A 16,777-nucleotide genomic window follows, 5' to 3' on the forward strand; every position below is an offset into this window, starting at 1 on the left:
CAAGGACCTTTTCCAGCACGAAAGCTTTTACCACAAACACATAATAGCATATTGGCAATTAGGTAGACAATTAGGGACGCGGGTGGCACTGTGGGTAAAAAACCTCAGCGCCTAGGACTTGCTGATCGTCAGGTCAGCGGTTCGAATCCTCGCGGCGGGGTGCGCTCCCGTTGCTCGGTCCCAGCGCCTGCCAACCTAGCAGTTCGAAAGCACCCCCGGGTGCAAGTAGATAAATAGGGACCGCTTACTAGCGGGAAGGTAAACAAAGTTTCCGTGCGCTGCGCTGGCTCGCCAGATGCAGCTTGTCACGCTGGCCACGTGACCCAGAAGTGTCTGCGGACAGCGCTGGCCCCCGGCCTCTTAAGTGAGATGGGCGCACAACCCTACGGGCAGGGGTACCTTTACCTTAATTAGGTAGAATACAGGGTAATTATGTTTGATTTTGCACCAAAAGTTTAGTTCTGTAGAAAAGCCTGGACTGTTAACTTTCTATGCCGTTTCATTGTCGTATAGAATTTAATTTCATAGTTCTCTTTGGCATGCCAACTACCAGTCAGATGGGTGGGGTATAAATAATAAAATTATTATTATTATTACATTTGGTATTTGCTGTTGCAATTATGCAGAAGCTGATCAAATGCAAACTTGAGCTTTAATCCACTGTTGTAATAGTAGTTTGGTTTTTTTGAGCATTGGGCGGTGTCTGTGTGTGCCTACTGGTTCCATGTGACTGTCTCAGTTTGTGGTAATCATGTGTAGCGAAAGTGCACATAGCAGGGGCTTGTAAATTTTCATGGCACCTGTTAGCCTTTTATGTTAACTGCCACATCCCCTTTTGTAATTTATTGCAATAAAATTATGTATCTGTTTGCATCTAGCTATTGGGAGCCACTTCACTCAAGGCTATCTTCCTGCAGGAAAAATAGAGGGTAGATGATAATTTGGGACACATACAAGTTACATTTGTGTAGGAAAGTTTTACAAAGTGACCTCCGGTTATCATTCATTGATACTTCGTATGCTGTTTTCCTTTTAATTGCATGATCTAAAATTGAACCAGCACACTGCTTGGAATGCACCATGATCTTAGTTAACATTCATTTTTTCACCGATAGGTAACAAGTAAAAGCTAGTACAAATTGGGAGAAATGACATTTATTACTATGCTGCTGTAGTTCACGTAACACAAAATGCACTCATCCCAGAATATTCCTACAATAAACAAACACTTTGTCTTGGAGAGTGGCGGTCATTCTCTAGAGTTATAGATATTTGATCTGTGTGATTTCTCCCCCTCCCGCCCATTTCAAAACAGATACTGTGACTTTTCGTTTGCGAACAGTTGAGAATAGCAGTGAACATATGGAGTTCTACATTTGGTATTTGCAGCTCATTAAGAGCTTCCACTGAAAATTTATCTTGAAAAAAGGTTTTACATTGTGCTCTCAATCTTTAAATGAATATATTTATCTTGTGGCTTCAATTGCTCAGAGAATATTGTTTCGGGGAAAAAACACACAAAAAACAAGATTGCCAAGAAGCCGGGCAACACTTTTCAGTCTTTATTACATGCCATTATTTTACTGTGTAAGTGTGTAGGTTTGACTTCTTGTTGCTTTCCCACTCTTTCTATGTAGTTTCAGAAAAACACTTCTCTTAAGCAGATCTCCTCAGTGTAAAATTTCTTAAATTCAGTGGCCAGCTGAATTTCAGTGTGTGTGAACCTTTAGATATACAGAAGGTATATTTTAGCTGCACTGCATCATTTTGATTTTTGCTTAAATGTTTGTCACTTTCACACACTTGTAGTGGTGGGGGTAATTTTCTAAAACCTTCTTGCTCATTCTGCATAGTACTGTGGGGTCTGCCATTGTGGAGACCATAGAACAGCTTAGCAAGTTCCTGAAAGTTGCTTGTGCAAGGGCTACATGTGTGCTGTAATAATAATAATAATTTATTATTTGTACCCCGCCCATCTGGCTGGGTTTCCCCAGCCATGCTAATGTGCTACAGTTTAATGAGATGCATGTAAGAAATGGTATTGGGGATGCTTTCCTCATTTCAGTGGTGTTTTTTTTTTTAAGTATTCATCATTTTACAACATCTATTTTTAAATATCATTTTTGGATTGCCCTCTCTGATGGTACTTGAAAATGAACCCATGCAGTACAAGCCATAGGTCCCATTGAGAAAACGAGATTCAGTGACAGCTTAGAATTTACAAAGCATGAACAACTTAGGTCCAAGGTAACTTAGAGACCACCTAAACCCTTATATCCCAGCTCCAGATCGTCTGCAGAAGTGTCGTTGGTTGTTCCCCAAGTTGGTGGTGCTCATTTGACATCAACATGAAACAGAGAATTTAGGGTCCCCATTCCAGCTTTGTAGAATGCTCTGCCAGTAGAAATTCATCAGGCTTCTTCAATTTCACCATTTAAACTTCTGCTGAAAACTATTCTGTTCTGCCAGGCTTATGCAGGCAATTCAGAATACATCTTTCCATAATATATAGTTGATTGTGTCAGATTTTAAATTTTGTATGTGTTTTTATTATATGTGTACATAACTGTAAAGCAGTTTGCTATTTTTTATGCTATAGCGCAAGGTTGTCCAACATGTTGATCGCGATCTACTGGTCGATCCCTGCCAGGTTTTAGTAGATCACGGTCGATCACTGGCCCCCTTCCGGCCCCGCCCCCTCTCCCTGTGCTGTCCTCTATTGTTACAGAAGGGAAGCTGGAGTTTAGAAACGGAGACTGTTATCTGGCCAGCGATTGCAAAGTTAGTGGCTGCTTCTGTTCCACCCTCAGAAGAGCTGAAAAAAAGTCCCTACCCCCCCCCAAAATGGGGCATCTCCCTTCCCCAACTTTGACCTGAACCCCTAAAAAACGGGGTTAGATCACTGCCAGATTTTAATTTTGAAAGTAGATCGCAGTCTTTCCGGAGTTGGCCACCCCTGCTATATTGATATATACTTATTTTTATTAAATAAATAATTTGTCTTTTAGATTGTCTGGGGAATATTTTTTATCCTGGTGGCCCTGCTGTTTGTTATTTCACTCTTCTTGTCCAAGTAAGTTTATAGTGTGCTTTCTGTATTTAAAAATGAGGCTGTGTGAAATTATATTACTTGCAAAGTGGAATTCACGCTAACCTTTCATGTGAATATGTTTCTCGTTTACCACCCCAAAATTGAGTGGGTATGAATCCAGTGGTTTAAATCCAGAAGTGAACACAGTTTAATAAATATTACATCTCTCTTTCAAATTTTCCCTTATTGCAATGTGTTTCGCTCAAAGCAAGCACTTGCTGCATTGCGTCTTTTAGTTCTTGATGATCATCATATACACTGAAGTAAAATATTGTGCAAAACTTGCTCGAACTGATCTTGAAAAACTAAAAGAAAAGAAGAATGCCTGTATACACTCTTAACTGAAGAAAGATTTCTTGGGAACCATTCCTGATTTGCTTGCAATATGGAGATATTCAGGTAGTGAATATGTATAGGTAGGCAGCTGTTACCTATGAAAAGGTGACCTAGAATTTGCAGCAAATTCAGTTTTTAAAACAGATGTCAGTGGCATAATGTGCATAATTCTGCCTTGTCAAAAAATATATGGGCTGCTAGTCGAAGTGTGTGGGCTGGAATGGTTAATATGCTGCAACTAGATTTGAGCCTATGAAAAGAAGTCAGGGGGGCTATGAAATGGGAAAAAAACTATTGTCTAGTTTATGGGTTCCTCAAAAGATATTTCCCCTGTGATTCTCCACACTAATAAGGAATTGAGGTCTTGGGGCGGTGGTTGAAAGAATGGGAAGGGTCCTGGCAAAATGGGCAGAATTAATTTCAAAGTAATGTTTGTCCGTGGAGGCAGCCTACAGTTATGTGCACATTAGCTAGAACTTCTTTACTTCGAATCTTCACCCTGATACAACTCAAGAGATGAAGCAGGATTATTTCAGGTTGGTCTAGTAATATGAGTAAGTGTTGCAGAATGAATTATGACACTAAAGTTCGGACAAAGTAGCTCCCTACCCGGAGAAAACCAGGTTTTACGCTTGCTAAATAATGTCACTGGAGCTATACCTTCCTTGGTGGCCAAATTTCTTTTTTTAGCTTTTAAGCGTCGCAAGACAATAATTGACTGTATTGATATAGGGCTATCTGCTTAACCCATTTTAGTGTTGGTTAAGTTTTAAAATTTTTATCGATGTTTTTAACTGTGTACTGACAAATGTTTCTTTTCTGACTGACGGTCGAATAAAAAGGTTGATGATGATGACAAAGTACAGGCAGCTCCCCGTTGGCATGCGTTTGGCATGCCCTCGACCACTAGCACGCACACCCTTTGCAGTCCCGGAAGTGAGTGGGGTGGGAACAAGGGCAGAACAGGGTGGGGTGGGCTTACACGGTCCACTGACGTGTGCGGTGCCTCAGAACACAACCCCCGTGCAAACAAGGGAGTTTCCTGTACTCTGTATGTAGGGCTGGTGTTTTCAAAAATCAAGAAATAATCTCTTTTTTTGAAATTGCAACAGTTTGGATAAAGCACTGCACTCAGCTGGCATCGACACTGGATTTATAATCCTGGGAACAAATTTGACCAATCCATTGAATATGCTGTTACCCATTCTACAAACTGTGAGTAAAAGATAATGGAAGCTTGTAACGCCAATGGTAACTCTTCAGTGAATTCTCCAGTGAAACAAGGTTATTGTTTAAACAGAGGCAAATACGTTCCTACAGGCCATGGTTAATTTTGGCATTACATATGAATTAAACCTTTGGGGTTTTGGTATGGGTATATTACTGGAATTGCCACTGGGCACATTTTGAATTTTGAGAGACTGCTGAGGATGCCAGTGAGAAAATGGCTGCCAAAGAGGCATAACTCAAAATTTGAGGCAGATACCCCCACCAGCAAGTGAACATTCCTCTGTACCATAATAATGCTCATTTCACATAAATTACTTTGAAGGTGCCTGCACATTTACTTCATAACTTTGCTCCCAGGATGATTAGACTTTTTTTTTTTTGTATAATGCAAGCATAGTGTCTCAGGTACCAGTGAAAGTCTTTACCCCTGGTGTATTAGATGTAATCTTGGGGCAAAATTAAGTTAACCCTGGTATGCCCCCCCCCCCCCGATCTGTCATTTTATTATGGCAGGGATTGTGTTTTAAACTGGAAGAGTTTCATGAAATTTAAACTCTAATTTATTTTTTGTCTTCTAGGTCTTCCCCCTTGATTATATCCTCATCACTACTATCATCATGTACTTTATATTCACCTCAATGGCAGGAATTCGAAACATGGGAATATGGTTCTTCTGGATAAGGGTAAATATAGAGAGATTTCTTTATTACAGTTGTATCCTACCCTTCTTTCAATAAACTTGGTGTGTTGCAGAAGTGCTGCCACATTGTGTATATACATATACAATAGAGACATTATATGGAGAATGTAAAGAACTACAGGCAATGCCCATTTTGTACATGTTCAAACATGCAAAAATGTGCATGCGTTCATTGCTGGAATCCGGAAGTGGTTGGGAAAGGGGGGGAGGAATGCAACCGCTACACAAATTGGGGTTCCCTGTATGTATAATGTTTAATGTGTACAGTGTTTAAAACCAAATCTTCCAAATACATCTCCTCTCTCTCTGCATGCCCCATATACTCTCCCCAAATTAGCTCTGGAAGAGTGAGAGAAGCCCCAGAACACATTTAGGGGATGAGCAGGGAAAAGGGAGGGAGAGAAGGCCCCATTGTGCACAGAACTACTTCATTGGATATTGCTCATTATATTCTTTCTTGTTGTGGATCTGATACAGAAAATTGTATTTTAACAGTTGATTGCCTTATTATGCTGTTAATCTTCTTGAGCACCTCAGCCCAAACGCTCACTACCTGCAGGCACTTCAACATGTTTAATTCTATTAAACATATACTTCATCTTAAACAAGGCATTTTTTAAAAAGTGAGGCTTGCTATAAAAGGAACTTGTAAAATCTAGTAATATGATTTTTAGTTTTAAAAAAATGCCCAATTTGAAAGTAATTTGCTCTGTGCAAAAATATAAGATAAAATAAGTGTCTATATATAGATTGCTCTATTGTAGGCTTCCTGCTCCAGCATAGCAGTCACCAGCTCATATTCCTTCAGGGCCTCTCTGATTTTGATGCCCTAGCTTCATTTCCGCCCAGAGAGCTATTAGCACCATGCTGTTTCATTTTGATTGAAGCTCTGTGCCCACCTTAAGTCTGTAGAATGTGCTATTCTAATTCTGCTGGTGAAATGGACTAATGGGGGAATTTTCTTATATGGCAAGTCTCCTAATTCATACTTTAAGGCTGCAATCATACACTGACTTACCTGGGAGTAAGTGCTGTCAAAATGAATGAGACCCCTTTCTACCACAACACTCCATTGTTGGGAAAGGATTGTGGTGTCCATTGCTAAGGCATTTGAGTGGGCTTGGCTAATGACATGTAAAAATTGTGTTTGCTCTTACACTCCTACCACCCTTGTCCTCGCAGTTCTCTTGCTCTACTGCAGATGACTTCCATCAGTTTTCCCTTGCTGCGCTTTTGTCTTGAACTCCCTCCCAAAACACCTGTGTGGAATTGTCCCTCTTCCCTCCCCACTTTCAATCATCTCTTGTAAAAATAAATAAAAGTGAGAAGTATTTGATGTAACTAGCCCCTTGATAGATTCCCCATCCACAATAACTTGAACTTTAGGTACTAGCATTTGCTTTCATTCCTCCCTTGCCATAGTTTTCTCTTGCCTCTCATCATTCTTTCTTTCCCCTGTTTCTCTCTGCTTGGCTGTTTTTAGATCGTAAACAGCAGTTGTTTAAACAATTTGACATTTCTTAAACTCCTCCACCCACTACAGTGTCAGCTGTAGTATTATTATTATTTGCTTTCTATGTTAAGGATCCCAAATTCAATTTGTGGCATCTTCAATTTTTTTTTAAAATGAAAAAAATTAGATAGGTAATGGAAAATGGAAAGGCCTTTGTTCCTGAGTCCTTGGAAAGCCATTGCTCGTCAGAATAGGCCAAACTAGGTTAGATGGACCAATAGCCTTAACACAGTGTAAAGGCAGCTTCCTCTGTTCTCCTATTGCACTACATAAAAAAGTAGGAATGATAATGATTAGTACAAGCTGAATGTGAAGCACCAAGTATCAAGAAAATTAGTATCAAGAAAATTAGTACTTCAGTAATAGAAATCCTGTTCTTAAAAAGTTTTGTAAGCTCTTTAAGTCTCGGAAAGGTGTCACAGAAATATTTTAAAATAAAAGACCAGGTCTGCCCAAGGCATAATGTTGGTGGAATTCATATTAATGTTTTTGCTTTTAGCTGTACAAGATCAGACGGGGGAGGACAAGGCCACAGGCGCTTCTCTTTCTCTGCATGATACTGCTGTTGATTGTTCTTCACACCAGCTACATGATATACAGCTTGGCCCCTCAGTATGTTATGTACGGAAGCCAAAAGTACCAATCTCTGGTAAGATTTGTTGTGTGTTGGGGGAAATGAGGTACATTTTGAAGTGGGAATAATACAGTGTTTTAGTAGGTCTTATATTCAGTCTATAGAAGAACTTACTTTCTCCCAAGCCCACATTCCCGTCATGTTCACACTTCTGTCTCAGTGACGTCCACACTGGCTTAGTCATGTATACAGAATGGAAGAAGGCAGGACTCCCAGGGATCCCTGCACTCTTCCACTGCGTCCTGAGATAGACAGATGACAGCAACAATATTTTCACTGGTTAAAAAAAGTGATGCCAAAACACAAAGGACACATGCTGGAAGCTTGGGCTGAGTCTGGAACAGATTGAAGGAGCCATGGAACTGCTTCAGCACAGATCAAGCTCACAGCATCATTCAACTGGCTTCTAGCAGCTTCTAGCAGCACAGTTAATTGAGTTGAGCTGGGGCCATGCTGAAGCTATGCCATGACAACTATGTATTGGACATTGCACGGTAGTAGTGTATATTATTTGCTTGTTTTATTTTAATTGGTTTCTGTAGTAAAGCAACTCACATTCTGTTCCAATAAATGTTGTGGCCTGAGCCACAATATATTTATCTCTTCCCCAATCTGTTAGTCTCCAGATGGTGTTAGACTTCAACTCCCATCATCCCTGACCATTGACCGTGATAGTTGGGGCTGATGGGGATCTGTAGACCTAAACATCTGGTGGTCACCAGGTTGGGCAAGTCTGGAATACTACTTTTGCAATAATTTTGCATAGTTTGTTCTTTTTCTATACGCAGCATGTTTTGCTGCTAACACTGGTAGTTGTATTCATCAATTTAGTCAGTTGCAATTTCACAAGGTTTTGCCTGTGCACTTTCAAGAGTATCTTTGCAATCATAAGGGCTAGGAACTTGCAGTATTTGCTTTTGTTTAGCTTCAGCAACATAATACGGCGTTCTGCTCTTGAATGGAACTGTGGCATTCACACAGCTCTCTTTTGCCCTGGTCTAAAATATATTAGCATTCCAGGGACAGTAAGAATCCTGATTAGTTAATTAAAGCAGATACTTGTCTTGATTGACAGGACAGTTGATTTTAGAAATGTTTGGTTATTTTAAGTTGGCATTTTATATTAATGTTGTCTTTTTGTTGCTTTACGGGCACCCTCTTTGGACAGACCTTGCCTGAAATTGTGTGATGATTCTTGTGTTTCTGTCTTAATTAATAAATAGCTTACAGATTGCTTTACAAAACTTTTAATAACATTAACAATTTGAAATTTAGTTGCGGTTCTTCTGATAGTAAATGAAACCCAAATACCTCATTCACAAGCAAAACTAAGGAAAGAATTATTGTAGCCTGTTGTGCCAAAACAAAATAAATCATGTATCTGTAGTATTCATATTATAACTGTTTAATGAAATAATCTTCTCTCCACACAGAGTAATATGACAGTCGATGGACACTTGACAAATGTGACAACGTGGGTGCCTAAAGTTTGTGATGCAGATGCCCCTTCAAGTAAGACAACTTTGGATTCTACTCCAACACATTGTTAAAGTACCTTAAATATACTTCTATCAGAACCACTGAAATTTAACTTAGCAACATTGAATACCTTTGAAGGTCTTAGCAACTTAGCAACATTGAAGGTCTTCCACAGACTTTAATGTACTGTATTTTTCTGTCTACAAGACAATGTTTCCTCCCCATTTTTTAAGTCAAAAATTGGAGGTTGTCTTATACATGGATTTATACGGTAAGTCTTGGGTGCGCTGGCAGCTCCTGAGTCACTGAGTGCTGAGAAGCTGGCTGGAGAGGCGAGGTGGTACCAAGGTGAGGAGGGTGCTCAGCCATCATGACTTAGTAGCCTTTGATAGTCCTGGGCACCATACAGTTGTCTAAACACATTTTAATTGTTCTCCTGTATTGGGGATGGCGAACCTTTGACCCTCAAGCTCCAGCCACCATGGTCAACCATTTGGGATTGTGAGAGCTGAAGTCTAGTAATACCTGAAGGACCACAGTTTCATTACTGTTCCATATGCTTGATAATTTTATCTTTAATAGTGCTTTCCACTAGTTTGAGACATTAAGTTAACTTGCGTGAAATTTCATGCACCCCCATGCTACTTTGGCTGCTCTCTAGTCCTCTGGTACTAAGGCTGATCTTGAGGACAAATTGATATTTGTTGTTGAAAAATCAGCAATTTCATTTTGGAGTTCTTGAGATGTTTTAGGTGGACCCCATTCTTTTTTTCTATATGAGGCATTGCAATGAATTGGTGGCTTTCCTTTCTAAGCTGAATCTTTGACCAGCTAAGTTTCTAAAAGCCATGTTTTTATTCAAATGAGTGAAAAAGTGATGAGAACTATTTCATCTATGCACTGCATTTCTGGTTTCTTACTCATTCTACCTGTTGGGCAGCCACAGTATGCTCTTTTAAACTGGTCCCGCCCTTTGTCACCTTCCACTCCAGTTCGCTTCTGCTCTGAAGTGTATTTTCTACATCTTTAAACATTAGCAGAACTTGAAGACTAAAAAATATGGAATAACGACTCTTTGGCATCTTTATCCTTAGATAACAATCTGTAAAATTAATTGCTAAAATTAGACACTTAACACTTGCATATTTTTCCCAAATGATTTTTATTGAATTTGACAGAGCAGCTATTCCAAGTACAGACAGAAAGCCAAAAAAAAAAAAAGATAATCTCCCACCGCACAATAAAATCCCCTAACACTGGTATATTTATGACATAGAAGAACTTGTGCTTCTACCAGAAATATGTGTTGTCAGTTTCAGAGTCATTCAATAATAAATTGCAAATTGATAGTTTTCTCTCCTTTTTGCTCTCAGACTCTTTTGTTAGTCAGTGGATGAAAGATGGAAAAGAAGACATTTAGGCTGGGCCTCTCTCCTGAAGTTTTGGGAAATTATAGGTTAAATAACGTCCATTTCTTTAGTAGACTTTGATCCACAGTATCTGAGAATTGCAGCTAACAAATCCTTTATACCTTAATACACTTCACATTATGGAATCTTCATACACTAACTGTTTCTGCATTTAGGAGAGCATTTATATTTGCTCATTTTAATGTACTGCCTTTTGCACTGTTAAGTTGGCAATTCAACATGATCCTGGTTAATGAACAGTTTTGTTTTTGTGGAGCTGGAGCAATAGATTCTGTTGATCATATTCCTCTGCACTGTAACTTATATAGTGAGTGTATATAGTACAGTTTATGAAGAACTCTTCCAGGAAAATCTCCCAAAGAGCCTGTATTGTTCTGCTTAAGGGATGCTTACTTTTGTATTGCTGGTAGGGTTGCAAAAACTTTTCTCATTCAGTGCCGATCAAGAGAAATTTACTGCTAGCTGCTGCTGCTGCTTCTTCAGAGAGAGAAGTATATTTATATGCATCTGTTTTTACAAGCTGTATTTTTAATTTGTGTACTTAATTTTCTTGGTGTGTGTGACCATAATAAACAATTCAATTCAGGACGTGAGTTGTATTGCATAATGCCTGGCAAATATTATTGCCGCTCTAGAGAAGTAACAAAGACATTGTAAGTGTAGAGCTAAGGTACTGAACGAGTGTCATGTTTCATTATGATATTTCATGAAGGTCAAACAGGTCCAAAATTTTTACTATAATTTGTTTAGTCAGATTACTGTAGAGAGCCATCTGTAGGTCTGTTTGTTACTCTTTAATTCAGGTGAGCAGCTGGAGGGGTTGCAGATGGTGCTAAAAATGTGCTGTCCTGATCTACTAATTAAATGTTTTATTTCCTTTTCTCACATTGGCCATAGTGGCTGACAACGTAGGAAACCTTTTTCACAGACCAGTTAGATCTATGCCTATATTTTGGTTTTGTCTTTTCTAGATTTCTTTTATTTTTAAAATCACTTGTCTTTCACCTTTCAACTCTCAAACTGGCTCTCAGTTTGTCTTGCCAACCAAATAATACAATACAATATACACAATAAACAATACGATACAATAGGAAAGAAATAGGGAGCATTACAAAATAGAGCAAAACCAAACCTATTTTGCAGGCAAGAATCTAATGCTGCTCAAAGGCCTGGCAGAACAAAAAGGTTTAACTGCTCACCTAAATCTCTCTCATATACACACAAATACATACACACATGTATGCCAACTGAACATCCCTTGGGCTGGAATTCCACAACCAGGGTGCTGCAACCAAGAAGGCCTGGTCAGTTTACTATGTTAGTCATCCCTCAAAAATTCTGTAGCGAGAACGTTTGGGTATTATTTTTATGCTTGCATTTGATGAAATGGTTGTGAGATGTTCATGAAAGGACCACTATGCCAGAAATCTTTGTTTGATGAGGGAAATGGAGTAATGAGGTCTTGTGGGGCTAGCTGGATTAGGAGCCCAGCACGTTCATTGACCAGACACAAAAAAATTGCAGATCTCCCTCTTCACTTGGGGGTGGGGAATGATAGCATAAGGCTAGCTGACACAACTGCCGAGTGTAAGGTGTTTAAAATTTACTCTGTTATGGAAATTTGCAATTCAGGAGAACTTGATTCTCCCTAATCTAAATGGGCACTTGTTCTAAGTAGCATTGCCAAGAATAGGAGTTAGTGAACTGCTTGGGGATACCCAATCTGTTCTCTAGAACTAATTGCAGCGTTGAATTAGATCTAATTGGGAAAATGTCCACTTTGTAGTGATTGCTACACTAAATCACTCTTCTGCCTAATACTGCTCGTTACATAGAAATCATTGGAAAGCTTGAAATGTTTTGAATAACATACTATATGTGAATGGTATTAGTCTTGCAGTCTAAGATCTGTGTTGGAGAAATACCAGTCTTTCTTACATTAAGCCTTCTGTTAAGAGCCTCACTTTTCTGTGGTGTGTTTCAGTATGTGAAAAGTAAGTGACAGCTCATCTAGAACAGTCTTTTTCAGCATGTTTCCACCATGTATTAATGAAATTATGCTGTGCCATATCTTTCTGACTTAGCTCCTATATATGAACTTCTGCATTTCAGGACAGTACTGTAACTCCTAAATGCTGTTTTGAATGTTGCCTATCTGGTATTCTACATCTGATTTTAAAATACGCTTCTGAAAGAAGAGACCCTAACAACATTCAGGCATGGTTCATACCAATGTAAAGCATTCCGTATTCCTTGCGAAAGCCTCCTTAACAGATTTCTTTTCTGGATTCGTCTTCTTTCGCTGAGATTTCAAAGCCAGATGTGTCAAACGATCATTCCTACATATTTGCTCCTGTAGTTCAAAGTCATCAAGTCTGCAGAGAAACTTTTTCTGGATAACACATCCCCACCTTCCTCTGTAGATATTGCTGGGATTCCTGGCTTGGTAGACCTAGGGTTTTGCTCTCCACTGCGTCAGCATAGTCTGAGAAGCACATCTGTACTTTGACCTAGTTTCACAGAATCTTCTTGCAACAGCAGTTCAGGTTGTCTTATTATAAGTCCTCTTCTTGTTCAGGTCTACTAAATAGTACTTCGCAAAATATCCTAGTAGTAAATATGTTGTGGTGAGTTTAAGGGAAACCTCTGCAATGTTGAGATGCAAACTAGGCAAAAACGAGAAATAAATTCTCAAGTTAATTTTTTCTTGTTTTCCATGACAAATCCTGCTCTCTTACTCCCCCCCCCCCCATCTGCACCCATTATGACCCTGAACATTGCCCAACAGCTTTGGAAACCAGTTTGGGTGCATATTAGTTTAATACAAACCATGTTGGAGTAATGCTGAAGGATGGTTAACTTAGAAGACAGGTAGTCAATGTGATGCCTTCCAGATATTCTTAGACTCTAGGCTCCATCAGCTCCAGCCAGCATGCCTAATGATCGGAGATGGAGGAAGTTGAAGCTTAACGATAGCTTGGGGTCTGAAATCATGTTGGTGTGTTAAAATTGGGAGCCCCCACAAGTTCATTTATAGCACAGTTTGTTATTTTTCTTCCCGTATAATGGCTTATAAACTTCCTTTGAAAGCCATTGTAAGAAAATATGCATATCTTTAATTTGTAAGTAAAGGAAGGAAGCAGAAGAAAGTAGAACACTTGGTAGATGTCACTTGGTTCTGCTGATTGTGCCCTTTAATTTAGGAAGGTAGTAGAGATGAGCGCCGCAACCCCAGAGTCGGTCACAACTGGACCTAATGATCAGGGGTCCCTTTACCTTTTTTTAAAACCAAATCTTGCTTGTGAGATGTAGCTGGGCCTTATTGTAATCTCCTAGCAATGTCCAATAAAAAAAATCCAGAACACTTTTCATAGGAAGGGGCGAGTTTTATTCAATTTTCATATTCACTTCAAATACAAGAGTGCAAGAGTCCATATGAGGTTTTGAAAAATGTAAATGCATTCTAAGATTTTGATCAAACAAAACTGTATTGGTATAAAATATGAACATTGATTTCTTCTTTGAAATTAAAAAAATGTCTTAGTACTTAATAAATTTATGTGATAGTGGTACCTTCAATTTTAAAGTAACTGTCTTTTATTTTTAAGAGAACCCATGCATGTTTTAGCAGTTGTGACTTTTTAAAGCAGTGTATTCCCTAAAATTAATAACATTTTTTTGCCACACACTTTTAAGTTTTGTTCTTTTCTTTTCTTCCAGATGAATGCACTGTTACTCGGACTTACCTGTTCCTTCACCAGTTTTGGTTCTTCAGTGCTGCATATTACTTTGGCAACTGGGCGTTCATTGCAGTAAGTAAACTTATTTGTAGGTCATTATAAATCCAACTGAACCTTTTAACATAATTGCAATTATCATATCATTTGATACACAGCAATGTTGCCTGACTCTAAATCTGTTACTCCCTTGAACTGATCACCAATAATGCATTATACTGATTTAAATTCACAGGTTTTCTTAATTGGATTAATTGTGTCATGCTGCAAAGGGAAAAAATCTGTTATTGAAGGTGAAGTCGATGAAGATGATTCAGATATAAGTGATGACGAGCCATCCCTCTATTATGGTTGACAGCCCATAAGTTCTGAAGGTTAAAGCATGCAATTTAAAACTGTGAAAATGCCACCATTGGACTTTACTCTCGGAAAAGTTCACATATTTGCCAATGTGGAAAATGAAATCTTTAAGTATACTATTGTATTATAGTTAAGCTAATATGTACATATATAGTCACAAAGGAGCTAATTTTATGAAGGAATGATTAAACAGTACTATAATTTTTTTTCCAATATGCACTCTGCGGTCATTATGTTAGTTGCCTTTTTGCTGGTCTTGAGTTTTAAATTACTTTATGCCTGATTCAATTTGACAGTGCTGAAAAGTTAATATAATCAAATTGATAAATGCTTCTTACAGGAACGCCAAGTTTAAAGTACAGTGCTTTTTGATTGTACAATTAATATTTAGAACGCACTAAATACTTTACATAACAGCAGCTGTAATCATCATTGTCAAATGTTGGGTTATTGCTGATTTCGGTGAGAGGCCAAATAATAATAATAATAATAATAATAAAAACAGGATGTAGTGAGATGGGGAGCAGCGCCTGGGCTTCCATTTCCCTCCTTTGTCTCCTGCAGAATTATCTAGTAGAATACAAGTGCCCTGGGAGAGCCTCGTCTTATTAAAACATTGGTTTTTCTGTAACCCAGTTATGAAGAATGGGATTGTAACAGGGTTAATGAAATTCCACATTCAAATGAATGTGGGATCTCCAGGTTTAGCTCTTACTATGCACAGTGATACAGACAGGTGAGAGAGGATCAATGTTTCTCTCAATCGTGCTATTCATGGCAGAGGTGGGCTGGAGACAGCAGTATTATCTTGATGAATATATCCAGATGTTTCTCTGTAAAAGCGGAGAGAGAGGCAAAACTTTATTCTTTCTCCATGGTCTAAACTTAACAGTATATGAATTTTAAAATAAGTTGAAAATTAAACACCTAAGTTAGTTACTATTATTTGCTATGCCCTAACTTAAATATGTTGATGTAGTTTTTTAATTAATAACTGTTGAAATTTGTATCCCTTGCCATTTTGTTCAGTTATACCTAAATGCAATGCATAAACATTTAAAATCATGCAAAGACTTTTCCTGTATCATTTTGTAAAATAAACTAATTGGGATCTTACTGACATGTATTTTTTCCACATTTTTGTAACCTAAACGTTATTACAAAACAAGTAATCTTTACTGTTCCTTGACTTAGCTGCCATTCATTAAATGATTGCAGTTAAACAAGCCAAATATTTGTGAATTAGTTTTCCTGGCTGCAGCACTTTTCTATATTGGCTCAGTGAATATTTTGTGAAATATTTAATGCTGATCATTGTTTCAATATTTGACATTAAGATGTTTTGGTTTAACCCCGGTTAGTACTTATATTGCCAGTTAATAGAAGTGTTGTTTTCTGTTCTCAAAACAGTGGCTTACAAGAAAGCAAAATGCTGAGTTTAGCATGCTTTTGGAGAAATCACAGCCTCTTTAATTTTCTGTCTTATCACAGTATAGTAAAGCAGCTTTTTCTATGCTGCTTTGCTTTCTATAACCGGATTTATCTCCCTTTGGCCACAGCCAGCATAGCCAGTGATCAGGTATAATGGGAGTTGGGGTACAGTGACAATTGGGAGGGCTTCATGTTTTGCCTATCAATGAGTTTTTAAAGAAGTTTAATTCATAGGCATCTCAAGTATTCAGGGGTCTGTATAAGCTGTTGCATGCAGAATGACCCATTTACTTCAGGAGAAAACTTTCTTTTTTGGGGCTTCCCATTGAAAAGAACAGGAGGTATATTGTGCTTCAAAGTCTCTCTGCTTTACACACTTTTGGTATCTCTCTAATGAACTTGCAGGTAGTCTAAAAATACCTGTGCTTCTCTCTCCATGACTGACACTCAGTTTCCTAGGTTCTTCTTACCTGTATAAAGCTTAAATGACATTTATCTGAGCTATGCTCACTATTCCAAATGGGTCCATATTTTTCTCTTTCACTTTGCTGCTACAAAACACTGGTTTTGATGCATAGTTGCAACTGCAGAGTCCACCACCACTTCCTCAATCTCCCAATATATCCTTCAGATTTTTTTTAGAACAGTGGCTTTCTTCTTTGAGAACCAAAGATAATATGTGGAACAGCCTTTAATTATTTTTATTGTTTGCTTGCTTGGTTCTAAGGCTTCATCATTCATTGGCTTTCTAATGTTTTTGCATCTTTCAGCAGCATCACCCTGAATTTCTTTGTGTGTGTGTTCCTACCCTATATTTCAGATAATATGTACCTTCA

The 16,777-nt window shown here is 38.4% G+C and overlaps 1 protein-coding gene across 1 annotated transcript in view; it reads left to right on the forward strand.

Moving 5' to 3' along the window:
• LMBRD1 (LMBR1 domain containing 1) overlaps positions 1-15,742 on the forward strand; it is a 46,101-nt gene extending 30,359 nt beyond the window's left edge. The window contains exons 10-16 of the mRNA XM_083431678.1: positions 3,009-3,073; positions 4,540-4,642; positions 5,236-5,340; positions 7,370-7,519; positions 8,938-9,016; positions 14,134-14,225; positions 14,386-15,742. Of these exons, the coding sequence (XP_083287804.1) occupies positions 3,009-3,073; positions 4,540-4,642; positions 5,236-5,340; positions 7,370-7,519; positions 8,938-9,016; positions 14,134-14,225; positions 14,386-14,505 (714 nt within the window). The 3' untranslated portion in view covers positions 14,506-15,742. The remainder of the gene's footprint in view (positions 1-3,008; positions 3,074-4,539; positions 4,643-5,235; positions 5,341-7,369; positions 7,520-8,937; positions 9,017-14,133; positions 14,226-14,385) is intronic.
• Positions 15,743-16,777: the final 1,035 nt, after the last annotated feature.

The sequence above is a fragment of the Podarcis tiliguerta genome, assembly GCF_965153285.1.
Source record: "Podarcis tiliguerta genome assembly, chromosome: 3".
Lineage (NCBI taxonomy): Eukaryota > Metazoa > Chordata > Lepidosauria > Squamata > Lacertidae > Podarcis > Podarcis tiliguerta.